Consider the following 24631-nt stretch of genomic DNA (forward strand, 5'->3'; position numbering starts at 1 on the left):
CTCTACTTTTTTTTTTCTATTTTTTCCCTATACTTCTACTAATTTTCCCATATACTTCTACTAATACATTACTTCTATGGGTATAATAGCACCCGCTTCAGCTCCGTTCCATTTTTGGCATTGGCTATGTCATGCCTCATTCCGAGAGTGACAACGAAAATGTAAGGTCCAAATTCAACATGGAAGGAACAAACACATGACACAAAAATGTTAAAATATATAAATCTTTCTCAACAAACAAAATAAAAACAATAATTCAATAAATTGCAGGGAAAATAAATAAGTCTTAATAATGCTATCTAGCTATAGAGATCGCCACACTACATACACGCTTCTTCTCATCCCTTGGAAAATAAACTAATGCATGTATCCTTATTCTGATCTCTTGGACATTAAATCCTATGTAGCAACGACCATGTCCGAGTCGGCCACCTGCAACGATACTTGACATTGTGTTTATTATTATTATTTAAGTATCACCAGTGTCGGCATGTCAGTATCGGAATTTTTTTTGAAGTCTCAAATTTTCCTTGATTAAATCCCTCAAAGTACGTCTGTAAAATATAGAGGCAGTATATGTTAGATATCAATAAAAAGAAAATAGGATGCAAAAAAATTAGTGAGACTATATCAATCAAAACTAATAAGGTGTACCGCAAGACAAATAAATAAAAATAAATAGAATAAAACACAAACCAGACAACAAATATAATAGTTAAAAATCACCCAACTATTAAGTATGACCAATATTGTAGAGGTTATTATGGATAGATAATTCGGTAGTGCAAGGGCTTAAGAGGTACTATTATATATATATTTATATATATATATATATATATATATATATATATATATATATATATATATATATATATATATATATATATATATATATATATATGTCTAACTGTATTAACAAAGATCGATTGTGTTTGCAATTTTATAATCTTAATTCATAAGATATAAATAAAGGGTTTTAATTATAAGCACTCGCACTATTAGTCGAACTGTGTTAATAAAGATCGACTGTGTTTATTGTCTTGGTTGGAACCAGGCATGTCTAAAACCTAAATAACTTATAATTCATCTCTACCACTTAGGGTAGAGAGTAAGGGAAACAAAAATGAAAAAGAAAAAGCTAAATTGCTAAACTAAACAATTGTATTTAAGAGATGAATGCACATTTACCTTGGAGAAATGACTTTCTTTGCTGACGGTGCGTTTTGAAGCAAAAGGTCTACTGTTCCATCGGGTGGAGATGAAAATTTATTTGTTTCAATTTTCAGTAACTTCAAGTTATGTAAATAAGGGAAATCAATCTTCAATGAATCCAGAGTTAAGTCGAGAACCTGAAGGTGAATTAAGATCAATCAAGACAAGTCGATAAAAAATAATGCAAGTATATTAAAAAAATGATAGCGCAAAAACCAAATTAAAATACCTTAAGAGTGTTTGAAGTGATTGTGAATGATTCCATAAGGGCAAGCTCCATAAACCAATTTAATAGAATTGAGGGAAAAATTGTGAGAGGTAAATCAATCTTTACATGTTTAATATAAGAGAAATTGGTATTGCTAATGTTATTGTGGCCACATAGATTCTGTAAAGGCTCACCACTAAAATCAAAGCTACAAAGATTTGGGGTACATAACTTCAATTTGTAAGAGTGTCAGGCAATGATATTGTTAAATTAACAAGCGAAACACTTGATATGAGGAGGCATTCTTCAACACTGTTTTGTTTTTCATTATAAAGCGGACAACGTTTAATGATCAAAGTATTCAAACTTTGAAATTCAGAAAAGGGGTTAGCATAGGCATCATCGGTAGTGATGCGAAAGGCCAAGGAAGATAAAAACAAGTAAGTTAAGGCAGGAAATTGAAGAGAATTTGGAAATACTGATAGTGGTACACCCTTACCCCATTGGGCCATTTCTTGGGGTGCACTAAGTCTAAGAGAGGTTAAAGAATGATATGAAACGTTTGTGCAAAGTGGAAAGTGTTCAAGACTACATGGCACGGTCATATCTAACCTTTGGATGTTGTGTGAAAATAAGTATATTATGATCCTTTTAAGCAGGTTAGGGTCAAAATAGTAGAGGCACTCAAAAGTGAGAGCTTGCAGAGAGGTTTTGGTAGTGCGAGCAGAGAAAAACTGAGAAACGAACCCAGCGAAACTTTGGGTAGATTTAAAGTTTCTATAATGGAGAGAAAGAACTGGAATATGTTTCCAGAGATCCTTCCATCTACTGGAGAGGATGGATATTTGAACAGCTTGCTTCACTTCCAAATTCGATAAAATTTCAAGTAAAAGAGAATCAGGTAAAGCACTGATTCTGTCTTTACCATAATAAGACCTCCTTGTTTTCATTGTCCTACAACTCAAACTTACAAAACTCAAACTTACAAGTAAATAAATCAGTTAGCAATTTGACGGAGAAAAGCGCAGATCGATCGACAACCAACCTTTGATGGAGAAAAGCGCAGATCGACAACCAACCTTTGATGGAGAATAGATCAAATCGATCGACAACCAACCTTTGATGGAGAATAGCGCAAATCGTTCGACAACCAACCTTTGATGGAGAAAAGCTCTGCGCAGATCGATCGACAACCAACCTATGCTTTGCAGTTTGACGGCAGAAACCTAACCTCAACAGAGCGGCGGAGCTAAGGACCAAGACAATGGCTTCTGCGATTTGGGATTGACAAGATTTTTGGCCCGTGCACGGGTTTTATTATAATTTTTACCTGAATTTTATTAAAATCAAATAATATATTTATTAAGTATAGTTAATTATAATAATATAATTAAACATACTTTAAAATTATATTAAATACAAAATAAAATTTTATAGTATGAGATATGTTAATAAATTATACATAAAAAATTTCAATTATATATAATACAATATTATAAAAAAAAAGTTATATAAAATTATGTGTATGTATTATTTGTGATTAATCATTAAATTCATAATAAATATAAGAGTCAATCAATATAAATTTCAATTTAGTGTGTAATCTATAATTTATAAAACCTAAGAATTTTTTATTTAATGTCAAGTCCAAAAAAAGTTTTAATTATATATTCTCTAAAAAAATTAATTATTTGAAATTATATTATATCTTACCATATTGATTCATATTTTCATGATTTATTTATTTATTATAGTGGAAGAAATATGTTGTGACTTCATTAATGGATTGGTTATTTAATGAGATATAGAAAGCTATTATTTATTATGGGGAAATGTATATCATTAATCAATTGAAAAACTTTATATAATCATCTCAATAAATTAATTATATTCACATCAATAATTAAATTAAAGAAAAAATAATTATGAAAATTAAAATGAAACAATAAAGAGTTCTTTTTCCAATTTTATAGACATTGATGATTCTAAAATTTATTATTAAATAGTGATATTTAGATTCTTAAATATAATTTTATGATAAAAAATTTAAATTAGTCCTCATATTTCTCTTCCATTTAACAAAAAAAATTAATTATTTATAGTACATATTACTTTAATATTATAATAAATCAAATACTTTATCATTACGTAACTCTTAAAAAGTTTAGTAACTTAAAACTAAATCAATTATAACTTACAACTAAATTTTATTTTACAATTTTATTTTTCGTAAATAATTTTTTAATTTTAAAGGATATTTAGAGATAGTTAATAATTATTATCATATTAATACAAATTAAAATTAAAATTAAAATTAAAATTAAAAAATAATAATACAAATAAAAATAATGTAATTTATAGGATTCAATTGATGTATAAAATAAAATAGAAACCATGCCTATTACTCATATAAAAACCCAATATTATTAAAATGATATGTAACAAAAATTAATTATTTTATTTATTATAATTAAAATATAGAGATAAAAAACTATAAACATAAAAATTACAATATAAAATTAAAAACTAAAAATCATTTAAGAGATAATACAAAATAAAAAAGTATATATGCACCATATGAGAAGTGTTTGGAGAAAAAAATAAGATCTACGACTAAATTGTATACTACAACTATGTAAAATATGTGCATCAATTATACATTTATATATGCAATCATAATTATTAATAGGACCATAAATTTCATTAAAAATGATAACTCATAGCTTTAGTAAATAAAATTGTAATTAATTAATATCATTTGTATTGAGTAATAGTCTTCTAGTTCTGCTGTCAGGTTTTCAACATTGATCAAAAGAGATGTTCAACATTTGTTTATGGTCATTGTGCCAAACAATATCCCATTGATAGGAGGCCAATAATTCTCCTTTGCCACTACCGAGAACGTATTGATGTACACATTTAAGACTTTTTTTGACATTGCAAACGGGGAATATATGTCTTCTAGAGACATATAATTTATAATTTAAATATGAAATATAGAAGAGAGAATTTTTTATTTAATATTATACATTTAATTGTAAAAAATAAAATTTTAAAATAAAAGTTTTAAAATCTTTTTTAAGAGATAAATATAATATATTATATATAAGACAGTACCTACAAACAAATACTAAAAAAATTAATAAACATCAATAAAATTAAAAAGACTTAACATATTTTAAAATTGAACTAACAAAATAAATTTGTATCTTCTAACCCTCCTCAATCTTTCACAATCCAATTTATCAACAATTTTTTTTATATATATTTTATAATGTTTCAAAATTTATACCTACAAAAACAAATCAAGAATTAACAAATATTAATAAATATTGAAATCAAAGCATTTAAAAATAAGGAGTTTATACCCCCTTCTTCTCTCATCATTGCCACCCACCATTTCTAAAATTAAGAATTAACAAAAATTAGTAGTAAATATAGAAATCAAGGCATACAAAAATAAGGAGTATGTAAATAAAATGTAAATATTGTGTTTGAGATGAAATAGCATAATAAGGAAATTATATGTGAGATTCAATGACATGAATTGTGATTGAGATGAAATAAGATAATAAGATCCGATTATTTATAAAGGGAATGATAAAGAATAAGTGGGTGAGTGAGATTGGTTATGAAATAATACTGATGGACAGTAATGACGTTGTTGATTTTTCTTAAAATAATTAATAGATTAAAAATGACTTTATGATAAGAAAACGGATAGTAATGGAGTTGTACGTTTTATTACAACCAATTAATAGATAAAAAAGAAGTTATTATAAGAAAACTAAATGTAAATAATTATATTTCCAAAACGAATGGAGTTATTGGACCATTTACGTAGCTATTATCATTATTATTTTAAATGCAATAATTATAATTGTCACGCTAAATATTAAAGTTTATTAATTGTAAAAATTTTATATATATATATATATATATATATATATATATATATATATATATATATATATAGGGGACGACTCAAGTGAGAACACTTGGTTATTATGAGAAATGAAAACAATGAATCACGACCATTAAATTTTGATTTAGTTGATTTTAATGGACTGGAATAGTTTCTCTTTCTATGATTTTAATGGACTGGATTGATTTCTCTTTCTATATTGATTTAAAATAAATACTAAGGATCATAGATAGAGAAACCATCCAGTCTATTAAAGTCAACAAAATCAAAATTTAATGGTCGTGATTCATTGTTCTCATTTCTCATAATAACCAAGTGTTCTCACTTGAGTCGTCCCATATATATATATATATATATATATATATATATATATATATATATATATATATATATATATATATATATATATATATATATATATATATATATATATATATATATATATATTATCAAAATAGAATATATTTTATTTTTTTTGGTAACCAAAACAGAATATATTTGAGTTATAGAATATTAGTATAAATATTGAAGCAATCTAAAGAGAATATTTATAATACTTGAGTTATAGAATATTTAGAAAAACTAAGTAATTCAAAGTTTATATAAAAAAATTATACTTTTAATATTAAAAAAAATACTTAAAAGAGAATAATTAAAAAAATAATTAAAAGAGAATTAGGATTATAAGATATAATAATGTTAGTTGAATATAATAGTGTAAATTAAAAAAATTGTATTATTATTATTTGATAATTAAATATTTTTTTTGTATGAAAAAATGAAAAATTAGGATAGTAAAATACAATAGTGTTAGTTGAATATTTTATTATTATTATTATTATTATTTTAATATTTTTATTAGTTAGATATATATTATTATTATTATTTATTATAATTGTGGTAGTTGGTTATTAGAATATATTTTTGTTATTATTATTATTATTTTAATATTTTTATTAGTTAGATATTGTATTATTATTATTAATAGTGATGGTTTAGTTTTATTATAACTATATTATTATTATATCATTATTATTATTATTATTATTATTATTTATTTTCATATATATTTTGTATAATTAGGATTTGCATTTAGAATTATTATCAAATGACAATTACTTATCTACTTAATTTAAATGCAAGGTTGTAATACTTAATCTAAATTTATAATATTTAACGATAATATGAGTTATAATATTTAAAATATTGAATTATATAAATTTTAAATAAAAGATCAAAATTTTAAATTTAAATTTTATTTTTATTTCTATGAGTATATATTTTATAAATATCAAAAATTTCAATTTAGGATAAAACATTATCAACAATTTCAATTTAGGATAAAAAATTACAAATTTAGTAAATAATAATGCACAAAGAAATAGTAAAATTTAAATTTTTTATAGTTTTATAAATTTATTAAGAAAATGAAAAACTATTTGTTTGACATTTGAATTTTTCGTTGAAAACTATTTGTTTGACTTTTGAATTTTTCATGGAAAACTATTTGTTTGACTTTTGAAGTTTTCAATGTCTTAATGTAAAAAAATTGTCTAAAAATAATAATAATAATAATATTAAAATATCAAAATTTTAAAATTTTATTTTATTCTTATTTCCATTTTTATGATTATATATTTTTATAAATTTATTAAAAAAAATTAAGGATTATTAATAAAATATAATTATTGAAGGATTAGTAATAAAGTAATAACTATTTATTAATATTATTATACTATTACTATTTGATGTTATTGCTAGAAAGATGATTTAATAATATTGTTAAAAATATGGTGGTTAGAAAGGTGATTTTAATAATATTGTTAGAAAAATATAGTGGCTCATAAAAATTGAAAATTCTAAAATTATGCCACATAAGTATTATAGTTAGGATTGTGTTCAAAGTTGCTATAATCATGCCACATAAGCATTAGGGTTAGGACGACAACCTTGCATTTAGATTAAGTAGATAGAGTAGATAGATAAGTGTTTTATTTTTTTTAATAAATAGAGACCACACTAGTAGTACATGTGACAAAAACATACTAGTAGCATTTTTGGATCGATAATTTTTTAACCTAAACTAGTAAATACGAATTTATTTTTGCACCCCATATTTTATATCCGACACCCTTTATTGTATTTTTTTTCAATATTATTGACCTTTTAAATTTTTATATCAAATTTTCGGGAGCTTCACAAAATTTCCGATACATAAATTGCGCGCTTTTGCCGAAAATTGTTTGCATTTTCAATATTTCTGGTTCTCATTCGTTGAGAATTTCAAGATATTAGGGGCAATTTACTAGAAAGTTATAAAATCTTTTGAAATTTTTTTGTACGAAACATAAAATTTTAAATTTTAAATTTCAGGTATACCGAAAATTTCACATAAACCTCAAATTTTTGGTATGACACATGAAATTTTATATCTATGTGGTTCAAAACGAGCAACTTCTTTTACAAATTCATGTACATTATACGTAGTTCTTCACCACATATACTGTATGTTTTCTATTGAATTAATACGCTTTTATTTGTTTTTCCGACATTTATGAAATTCATAAAGTTTAATAATTATATGCAGTACTTTACAAATTTTTAATTCCCGATTTGAAGTTAAAGAATGAGCACTGTTTGTTGGTAAAAAAACATGATATTATTGTTGTTACAGTCTGTTTCGATTTTGCTAAAGGAATGCTGTAGGAAGGATAAATTAATTTTGGATTGTGAGAGAGGAGGAAATTCCAAAAGACAAAATACATTTGGAAACACTAATTCCTCTTATGAAAATTATACTATAAAGATTAAATATTTGTTTAGGCTGAGATTCATTCCAAGCAGCAGGTCGGAAGATGATGGTTAAATGTGGGATGCACAACCATAGATTATCTAAGGATTTGGAAGGCCATGACATATTGGGACGTCTAAAAGATCATGAAAGAAAGTTTGTGAATGACATGACGAAGTACAATATGGCTCCATGATACATAGTTTCTGCTTTGAAAGACAAAGATCCGGAAAACCTCACGAGTATTACCCAAGTATATAAAGATAGAGTAACATATAGATTGGGCTAGAGAGGTGCAATGACAGAAATGCAAATGTTATTGAGCCTTATTCACAAAGAAAAATACACGTGTTGGACTAGAAATAGAGAGAACTTAGATATTGTAGCTGGTATCTTTTGGACACTTCCTGATTATGTGAAGTTGTTGAATATGTTTCATCTGGTGTTGATTTTTGATTGCACGTACAAGGCAAATAGGTAAGAACTTTACTTTTGAAATCCTATAATATGTTGTAAATGTTGAGTCAGCTGGTTGGTTATGTGTACTTTAACCGTGCAGGTACCGATTACCATTGCTTGACATTGTTGATATCACATCAACGAAGTTGACGCTTTCAGTTTCCTTTGCCTACTTGGAACATGAAAGGAAGGAGAACTTCATATGAGAATTGTATAAGCTCAAAGAGTTTTTCTATTCAGAGAAATTGCTACTGAAGTTTGTGGTGACAGACCAAAAACTTGCATTAATTAATGCCATGGAATTCGTGTTTCCAAATGCAACTCATTTGTGTGTACGTTTCATATTTCAAAAAACGTGAGCATGAAATATAAAGAGTACGTGAAATCAGAAAGACAAAAACATGTCATGGATCAACGGAACAACATCATGTATTCAAATACTAAAAATGAGTTTGATGTACACTTAAAGCACTTTAAAAGTGTTTGTGGTGATATTCAATTATTTATTAAGCATGTGAACGATACATGGTTAACACCTTATAAAAAAATTGTTGCTGCATGGACTAACCAAGTCACTCATTTAGGGACACAACAACAAACAAGTATATGAATCATGCCAGTTTGATGTTATTATTATTCGTGCTTATGTTACGAAAGCAGTTTGAAACATGTTATTATGTTTATGGATTTTAGGGTGGAGTCTTCTCATTGGAGACTAAAAAACATGTTGACTTCAAGTCGTGGTGATTTATGTCGAGGTTGGGATGCTGTGAACACCGTGTTAAATTTGCATCTTGGCTCCATCAGAGTGTCATTTCCAAAAGGTATTGCCAACATTGAGCATCGATATAACACTTTTATCATTGGAATGCTTCATCACTTCAAAGAGGTTAAAACACACTTCTTCATCCAAAACTCTCACTTTCATTAAACCGTCATCGATATCAATCATCATCCGAGCGGTTTTCATGAAAGGTCTTCCAAGTATTAAAGGTGTGTCATAATCCTCCTCCATATCAATTACCACAAAATTGACCGGGAAAAAGAACTTATCAACCTTATCTAACAAGTCTTCCGTAATCCCAATAGAATGAGTGGTAGACTTGTCGGCTAATTGTAAAGTCATCCTTGTAGATTTCAAATTAATGTTTCCGAATCTTTTCACAAGAGATAATGGAATCAAATTAATGCTAGAACCCAAATCAATCAACCCCTTACCGACATAAACATTACCAATTGTCACCGATAGAGTAACTTTTCCCGGATCACTTTCTTTCTTCGGTAGAGTTCTTTGAATTATCACACTACAACACGAGTTAACAGTCACAACCTCTTGATCCTCAAATATTCTCTTCTTTATGATAATATCCTTGATGAATTTAGCATAAGTAGGCATTTTCTCTAAGGCCTCAAAAAATGGAATATTTATTTGCAATCGGCTAAAAATATCCAAGAACCTAGCATAATGCCTAACATCATTTTTCTTTGATGGAGCATGGGGATAAGGTAAATTTTGCAATGGTATTGAATTCTCCTTTTTCTTTCCTTTCTCCTTTTCTCTCTTTTTCTTTTTCTCCTCTATCTCTAGATTTTATTTCTCAACTAATTCTTTCTCTTTCTCATTTTCAACTAATTCTCCCTCAACATTTTTTTCTACTTCAATCACTTCATCTTTCTTATCATTTTCAACTACAACATAATCTTCGTGTCATACCCCAAAATTTGCCCATCCCGTTTCTCCTATTCAAGCTCATACCAAAGTTCAAGGCTCAAAGATACACCCTCCTAAACAATGGCTCAAGGAACTAGGGTTTTGATTTCTATGAAGAAAATAAATGAATTAAAGTCTCCAATGGATTTCATATGGATTATGATGTTTCAAACTACCTCCATGACAAAATTCAGGCTTCAATTCCAAGGATTGACCAGTCAATTGCTCAAAAAGTCAGCAATCGACTAGTTTGACCTAAAAGTCAATTGTGGTCAAAGTACAGTCAAAACTCCTGATTTTTTGTCAACATCCTTATTTTTAAGTATCATTCATCATTTGATCAAGTATTGATCATGATTCGTCAAGAAAAGATCAGAAATAACAAAACCTAAAGTTTCTAGATTAGGGTTTTCTAGAAGAAAGTCAACTAAACTTGGACCAGCCATAACTCCCACATGGAACATCAGAAATTTCCCATCCAAAGATTATTTTGAATAAAATTGAATTCTCTACAATTTTGTCTCTCACAAGCCAGGTCCAAAAATGCTTCATTTGAGAGATATGGATCAAAACATTATAGGTCCTTTTTCAAAGTCAACCAAAAGCAGTTTTTTTTGTCAAAGCCATATCATCAAGATAAAATCCTCAAATGAAAAAAATCTTCCAAAGTGTCTTGTAGAGGACATCTTGAGTTTTCCAAAAAGTCCTAGAACTCCTCCATATCCTAAAAATTGAGGTAGATATGCCTTGTCAAAGTTGGACAATTTTGAGAAAAAAATGTGAAACAAAAGGCTTCAAAATGGATTTTCTTGCAAATGGGACCAAGTTTTTAAGACCCAATCTTGATCCTCAAGTTATCTAAGACATCCAATTAAGTGGCCACGAATTATTGAGATTAATTTGATTTTATATGAATTTTTCATTCATTTAAAAATGATATAATTCATGAAAATCAAAGGAAAATCAAATATTTTGATTAGAGATGTTATATGAATCAAATCTAATCATCAAATCACTCCATATTTGTTTCAAAATTTGTGGGATACAAGATTGGAGAGAGATGGGATAATTTTTTACCAATTTAGAAAGATTGAAAACCATGATTCAATCAAATTACCAATCATTGATTCAAGAAGATTTGGTTAGAGTTTGTTAACCTAATTTATCATACTATAAGTATGGAACATGGACAGATGCTAGGGGATGGATTTTGGCAGCCAAGAACCACAGTGCAAGTCTTGAAATTTCAAGAAAAAGTGAGAGATCGAATTCAAAGATAGAGGCCGATTCAAGGAGTTTCGTGGATCTTAACACGTTCCTGATGTTTTAATGAAGCCATCCCCATCGTCATTCGCGATCAAATTCGTCAGAATCACTTCCGTATACCTTACGGTTTGCACCATTTTTTATTTTCAGTTCGGATTATTTACGCATCATAAACCATATTTGAAACCATGGCTGTGTTTAGAATCATGTTTGCAAGCTATCTGTGCTGTTTGATTTGAATTTCGTGGAAGAACTAAGAATCCACCATGGCTAGGTTTTGGAACTTCCGATTAGGGGTTTTGAATACGAGCAAAATTGATGGAAATCAAGGCCCCTATCATGTTTAGAACACGATTTCTGACTTAATCATGGTTTTGTGTGGGATTTCTTCAACGTGTATTGCGAGTTTGGTTTTTGCAGGGATTGGCTATGGATGAGTTTCGTGGCTAGGTCGTGTGTGATTCGTAGCATAATCCATGGTCTAAAGGAAGAAGAAGGAGGCCCTGCGCGCCCTGTTTGGGTTCAAATAAATTTCCAATTTTACTTTTAATCATATATTATTCTATTCATTACACTAACACTTATGACATGCAACTTGGATGGTAGCGCGTTTTGCCAATAACCCTAAGCGCCCTGGTTCGAATCCTGGTAGGACCATGTTTTTTTTAACGCTTTACTAATCTCAATTGTTCTCAGATCCTGTGCTTCATGCTAGCCGGTCTTCATCATCAACCATCAGATTACCAGCCTTTCAGATCCAACGCACTAAGAGCTGAGGGTCTACCATGGATCTATAGACCTTACCACACAGAATCGCAACTAAGCTTTTCTAATTTATTTTTATTTTTATTTTATTCATTCCTCTTTTATTATTTTGTTTTTTTCTTGTTTTTTTCTTTCTTTCTTCCAACTAAAATCCTTCTAGAAATTAATTTCTTTATGTAACTTTTGTTTTGAAAACATGATAGAATATTTTGATGATTGTTTTAATTTAATTTAAATAATTAAAGTATTAATATAAATTAACTTGTTAATTTAGAATAATAATTGAAAATATTTTAATTTAGAATAATAATTTAAAAAATGTTTATTGGAATTAATGATTTAAATCAATTCATTAACTTAACTTTTTTTATGGTTAGGGTTAACTTAATCAAAAGTCTAGTTTTTGCCGATTTAATTAATTAGTGAAAACCAATAATTAATTAATGTAAGGTTTTATTCCATTAATCATGGTTAACTTGTACCCTAATCAGGGTTGTGAGGTTTGTCAATAGATCCTCCATACACTAACCCTATTTCTTTTTATCATTAATTTTCAAGGTTAGCCAATATCCTTCGACCACGCGCCAAACCAGATCGAAAAGCTAAGTTTCTAACTTTTTATTTAGTTTAACATCATTTTATTTTAAAAATAGGGTTTGCCTCAAATAGTCAATGAATTACTCCTACACTCACCCTTTTTATTTTTCCTTCATTAATTTTCAGGGTTAACCAACCAATTAAAGTTTAAACCTTCGGTAACCCTAAACTCATTCTCCTTTAATTTCTCCGATATTATTACTTGTGTTTAACCTATTATTTTATCGGGTTATCTTATTGCTTTTTACCCCTTCCCCATGGCTGATATATTTTGTAACTTCTCCTGGTTTGTATTGTTTGGCCTTGAAGGCACTTAAACTGTTATGCTTTACATTATAACTGCGTGGTTAGTAATTTAGGGCATGCAAACGTGGAACTGAATTTAGAATAATTAGTTACAAGATGATTATATGAATTGAATCACGTGATTGTGCACCCACACACCTTTTATGGTAACCCCTCTTGTTGTCCGTTGCTTGTTGCCTTGTTGCCTTTTCATTACAGAATAGTCAAGTCCCTCGGATACAAGGACGCCTCAACAAATGTTTCCCTCAGTTTATTCTCATCACTAAAGATCATAAGTCCCTACGATGATGCCTTCGATTATATGATCTCGTCCCTCGAGGTTGCCTACAAGATGATGTGATAGTCCCTTTCGATTGCTGAGGTGTCCTCTTTGGTTGCCTAATAATGACTATTCTTACCCTTCCCTTACACTACATGCCCTCTCTATGGAAGAGACAATCTTGTAGCGAACGATAATTTCGATGAGCCTTCAACCTCCAATAAAAGGACTTCCTACCCTCCTATGGTATGGATAGCCCTGAAAGGCTAAAAGAGTTTTTATAATTTTAAGGTAATTACCTCCTAATTGCTTGCTCTGGATTAAATTCTTTTTTACCCTTTTTTATCAAAAACCTTCAAAAAGGCTACACTTATTTACAAGCTAAAGTCCTTATTTCATTTCTAAACTTTTGAAAACTAAAGAGCTAAGCAATTAAGAGCCCATGGAAAACCATGGATACAAAGGGTGCCTTACATCTTCCCTTTGTATAAATTACCCCCCAAACTCAAAATTTCTTTTAAAGGTTTTTTCTGTTCTTTTAGCCTTTCTTTAAATTGAATAAAATAAAAGTCGGTGGCGACTCTTGCGTACCGCAACATTTCTTTAAAGTCAGTTCACCGTATTACAGAACTGGCGACTCTACTGGGGATTTTTCGAATAAAAGAGGGGCTACCTTAAAAGCTTAGGATTCACTTAAATGTTTTTAATTGTTTGATTTGTTTGTTTTATATTTAAAGGTTGTTTTGGGTATTCTGCTGTGTGAAAGATCCTAACCCGGATCTGAGTACCTTAGGTAAATGGCATGAGATCAAGGAGACTGCACAACGTATACTGATGTGATTGATATGATGGCCATCGTTAGTGTGACACATTGGTTTGTCCCGGTGTTCCTTGGGATCCGACCTGAGGAAATGTTTGGTTGCCGCGTGGTGTCATTAAGCACTAATTTGCCCCTAGAACCCTAGTTGAACTTGACTTTGGCCTATTAGAAAGTAGCGAGATGGCTGGCTTTGGTTCCGATTGAAGTTGGTTGATACTCGAAGCTACACTCATATGGACTGAACTTTCAGGACATTTTCGGCCGGTGATTCGATTACTGAACTGAGATAAGTGCCTTCGAGAAAGGTCAATGATATGAGCACCATAGAACCCGGTTACTATTCTAGGACAGGTTGAACCAACTAAACATCAGTGGGGAAGGTACTTACCTATGGGCTTCACGCAAGCCTTTAAACTTAAGGACACTTGTGTGACTTTCTTGTGTGCTCTTCTAACTATTTGGTTTCCTTGTAGGTTTTCTTGTGGGACTCACTCGTCCTTACTATCTTACGCTTTGCCTGATGCATTGCATCCACATAACATCATGACATCATAACATTGCATGTTTACTAACCCTTTCAAGGATCTTAGGGATTTAGGGTGCATAATTTCAGGTACTCTCATCAAGGACTAAATTCCTATTCAATGGGCAAGAGGATTTATTTTCCTCTAGTCACATACCTTCCAATTCAAAGGCTCAGCACCTATCAAGGGGAAAGAGGATTTATTTTCCTCTAGCCATGTACCTTCAAATTCAAAAGTATCCTAAATCAGAGGCTATGACCCACTCGATATGGTGAGCTTGATTCCCATAGAAGAACATCTAATAATCAGAGTTCTTCAAACAAAGATGCGACCAAATCATTCTCTAAACGTGCTAACTATATTCCTTAAAGATACTTGAAAACATTGCATCTGCATTCATAACATCGCATCACAGGTTTCTACCACAGGCTTCTCACCTCCTTGCTGTTTATTTCAGCATCATGAATCTCGAACAATCAGTTAAGGATCTCCAAGCTCAAAATGCTGAGTTCCAAGCCTTGATTCTGAATTTGTCCAAGGGGCAAGAAGAGCTGAAGACCATCCTTACCAAGAAGAAGAAGAGGTGCAAGAAGACTCTAGGGAAAAAGCTTAGACCGATCTTGCAACTCAGGGAAGCCGAAGTCTCTGAAGACAGTGACGACGATGAACAAGATGATGATGCTAGTGTCAAAACTGATGCGAAAAGTAACCACGATTCTGCCAAACCCTCTGAGGAATAAAAGGACTACTACCATGAGGATGAACATCCTGATGATAAATACAAGTTGTTGGAAGAACGTATGAAAGCCATGGAAATTCAAAAGGTACCCGGGCTAGACTTTGAAGAACTAGGACTTATCTCAGGGGTTATTATTCCCCCGAAATTCAAGACTCCGACCTTTTCTAAGTATGATGGAGTCTCTTGTCCTAAAATACACTTGAAATCCTATGTGAGGAAGATTCAACCTCATACTGCTGATAAGAAGTTATGGATCCATTTCTTCCAAGAGAGCTTATCTGGGACTCAACTCGAATGGTACTATCAACTGAAGGGTACCAACATCCATACATGGGAAGATTTGGCAACTGCTTTCTATATGCAATACCAATACAATGTTGACCTCGCGCCAACCCGCATGCAACTACAAAGCATGTCTATGGGTTCTAACGAAAGCTTTAAGGAGTATGCTAAAAAATGGAGAGACATGGCTGGCAGAGTTCAACCTCCCTTAGCGGACAGAGAGTTGGTAGATATGTTTATGAGTACACTGACTGGTCCTTTCTATAGTCATTTGCTGGGAAGTTCATCATCTGGATTCACTGAACTTATACTAACTGGGGAACATGTCGAGAATGGGATCCGAAGTGGTAAGATTCAAGCTGCTGCACCCTCAGGTGTTACAAAGAAGCATTTCAATGGGAAGTCAGATTCAAATGAGGTGTATAGTCAGAAAAGGAGTAACCATGACTGTCATACCCCAAAATTTGCCCATCCTATTTCTCTTAATTCAAACTCATATCAAAGTTCAAGGCTCAAAGACACCCCTCCTAAACAATGGTTCAAGGAATTAGGGTTTTGGTTTCTCTGAAGAAAACCAATGAATCAAAGGATACAATGCATCTCATATGGCTTATGATATTTCAAACCATCTCCATGACAAAATTCAGGCTCTAATTCAAAGGATTGATCACTCAAATGCTCAGAAAGTCAACAGTTGACTAGTCTAACCTAAAAGTCAACAGTGGTCAAAGTACAGTCAAAACTCCTGATTTTTTGTCAACAACCTTATTTTTAGCTATCATTCACCATTTGATCAAGGATTGATCATGGTTCATCAAGAAAAGATCAGAAATCAACAAATACAAAAGTTTCTAAATTAGGGTTTTCATGGAAGAAAGTCAACTGAACTTTGACCAGCCATAACTCCCACATGGAACATCAGAAATTTTCCATCCAAGGCTCATTTTGAAGGAAATTGAATTCTCTACAAATTTATCTCTCACAAGCCAAGGCCAAAAATGCTTCATTTAAGAGATATGACTCAAAACATTATAGGTCCTTTTGAAAGTCAACCACTTTTTCAAAAGAGCATACAAGGAGCATGGAAAATTATTTTGACTTGGGACCAAAGACATTGGTTAGAGGACTCTTCAAGGTTTCTAAAAAGTCCAGGAACTTGAAAAAGTGTTGAAATATGAGGAAATGGCAAGGTGCACAAGTTCACCTATTGCTAAGGGTATGCATGTAGAGAAAATGTCCAAAACTCCAAATATTTCCAAATAGGCCTATATTATTTTCATCCAATCTTTATCTTAAGTCCATGCATGATCCATATCTTTCTATTTTATATTTTTTTTATTTATTATTTTATGGTTTTTATTCATTTAAATCATAATTTAATTATATAAAATAGTAAATTAAATGGAAGATATGATTTTGCTTTGATTCTAAGCCAAATATCAATCAAATTATACCTCCCAATCAATAAAAATTCGTGCAAAGAAAATTGATGAAGAAAAGATTGAAATTGGACATATTTAGAAAGATTTGAAAATCAAATTTCCACCAATCTCCAATCTTTGATTCAAAGAGATTCAATCCAAAATTGTTGACCTAAATCACTCACCTATATAAACACAACAAGCAGAGATCCCTAGGTTACAAAAAATTTCTGGAGAAAAGAACCCTAACCCGAGTTCAAAAAATCAAGCAAAATTGCAAAAGTTTTTTAGAGTTTGAGGCAAATTCAAGCAATTTGAAGCTTTCCAATACACTCCCTGGATATCACTGAAGCAATTCCAATCCTCACACGCAAGAAACACACTCAGAATCGTCATCAACATCTCACAGTTTGCGCTATTCTGAAACCATTCGATTACTTACATTCACGCATCATAAACTATTTTCATTTGCATATTTATGTTCTATATGATGTTTTAATGGATTCTGGATGAATAATTGTATTTATGTGCCTTTATGAGTAAACCACCATCGTTAGGGTTTTTGAGTTTCAATTAGGGCTTTTTGAATTAAGACAAATTGAGCCACGAGACAAGTACCATTGTATTCGCATGAACGAGACGAATTGATCCATGGTGTCGCGCCAAATTTCTTTGGTGTTTTGCTCGTATTTGTTAAATGCATGTGTAATAGATTCAAGGCTTTTATAGCACCCTGTAAAGGAGCGCTGTAAAAGGTGTGAAGCATGAAGAAGACGCTGACGCGTCACCTTCCTATTGGTGTCCATGGGCACGCGTTTTTTAAATTGGAACAAAGGGATTCGGTGCTCGCTGGTTCACGCGTGTGGTGTGTGCCTTCAACAATAGACCATCAGATCTCTCTTTCTCCAGATCTAACGTTTAAGGGAGCGCACGAACACCATGGTCCTTCACAGCCTCATCACACTGGATCATAAGCTAAGATTTTTTAATTTTTTTTCTTTTTAATTACATAACTTATTTTTATTTTTATATATTATTTATTATATAGTTTTTATTAACATTTATTTTAAAAGATCTTTTAATATTTCCTTTTGTTTCACAAAATCATTATTTTGATATTAATTTCTATTTTGACTTAATTGATTAAAAAATAAAAATATTTATTTTAATTAATGGTTTATTTAATTTAAATTGGTTTAAATTGTTTAAATTATTTAATTAATTATAAAGATTTTTATTAATTGATTAAAATATATATTAGGGTTAGGATATTTAATCGAAATTTTATTTCGGCCGATTTAATTAATTAGGTTGAAAACCAATAATTAATTAATTTGGTTTTATTTATTCCATTAACCATAGTTAACTTGTGCCCTAATCAGGGTTTACGAAGATCATTCCTACACTGAAAAGTTTCTTTTTCTTTGTGCAGTTTTTTTTCAGGGTTACCATCAGGGTTCTTCCGACTACGCGCCATATCAAATCAAAAGCTAAGTCTATGATTTTATTATTTATTTAAATATCATTTTATTTTGCCCTTTTTCTAAAATAGGGTTAGCTTCGATCGCCAATGAATTGGTAATGCACTCACCCTTCTGTTTATTTTTACTTTGCCAATTTTTAGGGTTAACCAACTAGTCAAAGCTCGAATGTTCGGTAACCCTAAAACTCGTCTTTTTTTAATTTCTCTTTTTATTATTACTTATGTCAAACTATTTGCCTTGTTGGGGTTTTTATCTTTATTGCTTTCCTTCCCCTTCCCCATGGCTTATTATGTAACTGCTCCTGGACTGTATTGTATGGCCTTGAAGGCACTTAACACTGCATATTATTATTACTGTGTGGTTAGTAATTCTAGGGAGTGATAACTTATGAACTGAATGTAGAATCATTAATTTTTACAAGATAAATTATTTGAATTAATCACGTGATTGTGCACCCACACACTCTTTTTTGGTAACCCCTCTTGTTGCCTGTTGCTTGTTGCCTTTTGTTTTCAGTGCAGAATAGTCAAGTCCCTCGAATACGAGGACGCCTCAGCAATGTTGCCCTCGGTTCATTCTTAAGATAATACGTCCCAATGATGCTGCCTTTGATTCGCTAATATGATCTCGTCCCTCGAAGTTTCCTACGAAATGCTGAGGTGTCCTCTGGTTGCCTAATAATGAAGACTATTCGGATCCTTCCCTTAGACTACCTGCCCCTCTATGGCAGGGACAATCTTATGGCAAACGATAATCTCGACGACCCTTTAACCTCCAATAAAAGGACTTCCTACCCTCCTATGATATGGATAGCCCTGAAAGGCTAAAAGAACGCTTTTACAAATATCAAGGTAATTTGCCCTTAATTGCATGCTCTCATTTAAATTCCCTTTTCTACCCTTTTCTTAAAAAACTTCAATAAGGCTACGCTCATTTACGAGTTAAAGTCCTTATTTTCTTCTTCTTCTACATTTCTAAACTTTTGGTTTCAAAAAGAGCAAAGCAATTAAGAGCCCATGGAAAACCATGGATACAAAGGGTGCCTTACACCTTCCCTTTGTATAAATTACCCCCTGTACTCAGTTTCTTTTAAAAAGGTTTTTTTCTGTTCTTTTAGCCTTTCATTAAATTGGATAAAATAAAAGTCGGTGGCGACTCTTGCTTACCGCGACATTTCGATGAAGTCAGTTCACCGAGTTATAGAACTGGCGACTCTGCTGGGGATTTTTCGAATAAAAGAGGGGTTACCTTAATAGTTCAGGATCACTTAATTGTTTTCTATTGTTTGCTTTGCTTGCTTTATTTTTCAGGGACGCTTTGGGAATTAAATGAAGGACGAATCCTACACTCGGATTCAAGTACACTTAAGATAGGAGTGACATAGTCATGGCGACCTCTTTCACATATGTGGAAGATGAGTCAATATGAAGTTCACACTTGAGTTAGGACTCCATAGCCATATGCACACCTTTCTCAAATGAGGGAGGTCTATGTATGTGCCTGTGGGTGTGCCGGAGCTCAAGGACCTTTAGTTAACTTTAACCCATTTTGGCCTTTAGGAACGTAGTGGGGGGACTACTCTTGACAAATGTTGAGAACCTAGTCGCTACCCGATACTACAATTCAGATAGGTTCTTTCTCAAAGTATCATTGCATGATGCGAATGTATCATGTCCGAGGGTGCTTTAGAAGGGCTGACAATTCTGGATAACTCATAGAACCCGTTGCTGATTTCATCTTATCCATAGAAGTACCTTTGGGAAAGACACCTGATCATACTCCATGCAAGCCTTAAGCCAAAATTTGTGTGATTTGTGTGGATTTGTTTTTCTGTGATGCATCATGTATACATGCATTCATGACATGGCTAACCCATTTCAAGGAGAAAAATGGTTTTTTTAACCATAATTTGTTTTGTAGGTTATCTGAATATGGGAATCCTAATCCGTAAGCCTTTCTTTCTCAACTTCAAGAAAGTACCTACTACATTAAAGCTCTTATGTGATGATATTACTGGTTCTCTCGTCCTCACCAAGCCTCTCAACAAACTGATAAGTTTAATGCGAACCAAAGTGGGTGAAGCTATCCTCAATTCCATGATGCAGTTTTATGATCCTCTTCTTCATTGTTTTACTTATAGAGATTTTCAACTGGTACCTACATTGGAAGAATTTAGGATAGCCTCTTCATCTCCTCCCCTTCTTAAATTTTCAAAATCTCATCCCTTTTTCCAAAACCTTCTTATGTTTGCAACCTTTTCAAAATCTTTCTTTAAAATTATCTTTTGCCTTTAGTGGCTTTTCTTCAAAAGTTTAGACATGATTAATTGTTGTAGTGAGTTGCAATACCCCACGATTTTGAAATTGATTTATATAATGAGATATTTTCTGCATGAGAGAGCTAGTGGCATACTCGTTGATTTCCATCCGAGTTGGAGCCCTTCTTTCATTTGCGATGCAAAGAACTCGTTTGTTCTCATGCTCAAGATCAATGGCTGAGTATTTCTATCCAATGACGATAAAGTGTTTATTCGTTTTTAACCGTTTTCCCTTTTAGCGGAACTACATTAGCTCTGACTCCTCCATTGCACCGAGGAGGTATATAGGCACAAGGCTTAATGTCTTGGCGAGCTTTCGTTTTAAAACAAAACCGTTTTTTAGCACACACACAACACAGCTTTTCAAAAAGGTTCCTGTGGAATACCACAGATATGAGGGGTGCTTAAAACCTTCCCCTTGTATAATCAACACCCGTACCTAAGATCTCTTCTTTTTTTATTTTAAAATCAAAGTTTGGGTTTTTTCGTTCTTTTCCCTTTTCCTTTGGAAATTATAAAGCGCGGTGGCGACTTTCATTGAAATATTGAGTCGAGTCAACCCTTTGGCTTTGATCTCAGATTTTCCCCGCTACAGAAAAAATGGCGACTTCACTGGGGATCCAGTTTTAAGTGTGTTAAGCCTATTTTTGTTTATCTGTGTGTTTTATTTGTATATATTATTAAGTGCTTAGTTTGTTTATTTTCTTTTTTTTTTGGTACTGATGGTTCCTCTGTGATGAGATAAAGTTCTAACCCGGACTTTGGTGAGTAACTTGAGATAGGAGGTGGTAAGACCAATAGTCGCACGTCATGAGCAATCCTTTACATGAGCGTCATATGGTGGAACCCCTATTAGTGGAGGCCTCATGGAAGGTAGTATTTGTTGTTACGAATCATCGTAAGAACAATATTACTTTCAATAGTGAGTGTTTGTAGAAGCTGAATGGCCTAGAACCTTTTTAACCCATCTAAGCCTTTTTAGGATGTAGCGCAAAAACAAATTTGAGTACCAATTTGAGCTTGTTGTCATTCGATGCTACACTCAGACGAGGTCTTTTTAGGAATATTATTGGTGCCCATGAGCAATTGTGCGAGCCAGTAGTATCCGATAGAAGATTGAAAACTCTAGGAACCTTTGTAAAACCCGTTCGGAAGGTACAAAATTCCCTAGTGCATACCTTTGTGGGTGGTTCTTAACCTTGACTCCATGCTCGCAACGTCGAACCTTTGAACCCTGTTTGTGCGACCCTGTGTGATCTTGATTGTGATTGATGCATAAACCATGCATCCATGCATTCATTTGATCTCCAAGGAACTCATAGTTCTTTCTTTGTAAACATCATAAGTTTCATCAAACTCAATGGATCTTGGGTGTTGATGGGGTGAAAACCCTGATCCACCAAAATGGATGATTGATCTTGATGATAACTTGATCAATGCTTTGATCCAATTTAGGATTTAACTCCTTCATGTTTTGATGTTTACAAATTAATAACTTGAATTCCTTGAAAATCAAATAACTAAAAAAACAAAAACAGCAATTGCATCATTTGCATACATACATCCAGGTTGTCCAGAAAGCTTATTCTTGTCTGTCTCCATCTTCAGAGTTGTTTGTCGATCGTCATGCTGATTCCTCGACACTTTGAACTAGAAGCATGTATCTGAAGAGTATGGAAGAACTTCAACAAGACCAAGAGTTGCTAAGAGCAGAGGTTATCCATTTGAAAAGCCAGATGAATCAGATTATGGAAATCCTGCAAGTCTTGTTGAAGAGAGAATGCAACCTTCCTCCGATTATTACAAACCAAGTGGATACTCCTTTAGCCTTTTCCGTTGCTTCTCCAAATCAGGGACAACCATCTGTTATATCATGTAATTCATATTTTGAAGTAGAGAAGGAAACACCAGTTTGCTTTCCTCAATCAGTGCTTCATAGGACCCTGCATCAACGTCCATTGTTTGTTCCTTCTGAAGGTAGCAAGAAGCAGAAACAAAATCAGATTCGTAATAGGGTCGACTTTAATCCTATCCCCATGACTTATACTGAACTGTATCCTACTTTGGTCCAGAAAGGGTTGATTACAACAAGAGTTATGCCTCCTCCTCGAAATCCTCTCCCAGACAGTTTCAGATCTGATCTTCATTGTCCTTTCCATCAAGGTGCTGCAGGCCATGATTTAGAAAGATGTTTCCCTCTGAAGGCAAAAGTCCAAGAGTTGGTTAGATGAAATATGCTTTATTCTAGGGATGTGGGTCCTAATATTGTCACTAATCCTTTGCCAGATCAAAGTGGCTGTAGACAAGTCAAAGGCAGTCATCTCCCTAAAGCCAGTATATCAGACCGGACAGCTCATCCTCGATGCTGATTAGTCACTAGGCCTTGTTTCTTTACTGTTTGCATTTCCTTTATTGTATTGTTTGCTTTCAAACTTGTTTATTCCTAAATTTTAATTTTAATGAAATGAGCATTTCCTATTTTGAATTCATTCACATCCACTGTGTTTATGCTTAACCTTCTTTTACAAAACTTTTTCTTCCATTTTCTTTCTATATCAAACTTGTGTTTTATGCAAATATTGGAGGGAGGATGATGACAACGAAATACCCAAGTTGTTGAACTATATGCTTTCAAATAAAACTTTGCTGATGATTTACATGCATTGTTTCAATTCCCAAACACTGGAGAAATAAGGAAGTTAATCCCTTGTGAACCCCTTTGAGCCTTCGAAGTAGGAGTTTCTTTCTGTCTGAAAAAACCCGCATTTTAAACCTGGGGCAAGGTAGTTCTCAGATAGTTTGGCTGTTCATTCTATTTTAAGAGAATCATTCAGTACACCTTTCAACAATGGTTTCAATCACAAGCGTTCCTCCGCACACATCAAAGAAGTGTTGGAGATGTCAATCAAAAGCCAATGATAGTTCACCAATCATTAAGCAAGGCAGTCACTATCTTTCAAAAAAAATGTACAAGAAAAAAAATATATATACAAAGAAAAGCCTGCTAAGTCAAAAATCCAAAAAAGTGACTTAGGCAAAATTTGGGGCATCCCGCTGACTATAAGTTCAAATAAACAGTTCAGGCAAAAGTTAAGAATATAAAAAGAAAAAGATGAAAAAAGAGAAGTCAATAAATTCCTGAACAACACAATGTTGTGACTACCAAAAGAAAGAAGTGACTGCCATCGCAAATATTCTCTTGGCTTGTGAGCTATCATCTTTATCAAAGGTGCAATTCCATAAGTCTCTTGGAACCTGAATGCATAAGTTGAATTAACTGAGTTTTAGGACTGGAGATCATCACGAAGATGGGGTGGGTACAATCAAATTTTGAGCCTTATATCCTTTGTTTCTAAAACCGTGAACCAGGCTATGTTACAACCTTTAAAAGACCTAATTGAAGCAAGGTTTGTTTGAAAGCATACTACAACAAGGTTACGTAAGCTGACTCCCATGAGATTTGCCAATCATTTGTTTTGATATCATGCCTTTGCTTTATCTTTCACTTTGAATGTCTTAACCTTTGTGTTTTGACCTGTGATTCC

At 32.1% G+C, this 24631-nt stretch overlaps 1 protein-coding gene across 1 annotated transcript; it reads right to left on the bottom strand.

Moving 5' to 3' along the window:
• Nucleotides 1-9406: 9406 nt before the first annotated feature.
• Nucleotides 9407-9991, bottom strand: LOC131640732 (uncharacterized). Its single transcript, XM_058911121.1, has one exon. The coding sequence runs from the start codon at nt 9989-9991 to the stop codon at nt 9407-9409; it is 585 nt and encodes a 194-aa protein (XP_058767104.1).
• Nucleotides 9992-24631: the final 14640 nt, after the last annotated feature.

Source organism: Vicia villosa, unplaced genomic scaffold (genome assembly GCF_029867415.1).
Source record: "Vicia villosa cultivar HV-30 ecotype Madison, WI unplaced genomic scaffold, Vvil1.0 ctg.003284F_1_1, whole genome shotgun sequence".
NCBI lineage: Eukaryota > Viridiplantae > Streptophyta > Magnoliopsida > Fabales > Fabaceae > Vicia > Vicia villosa.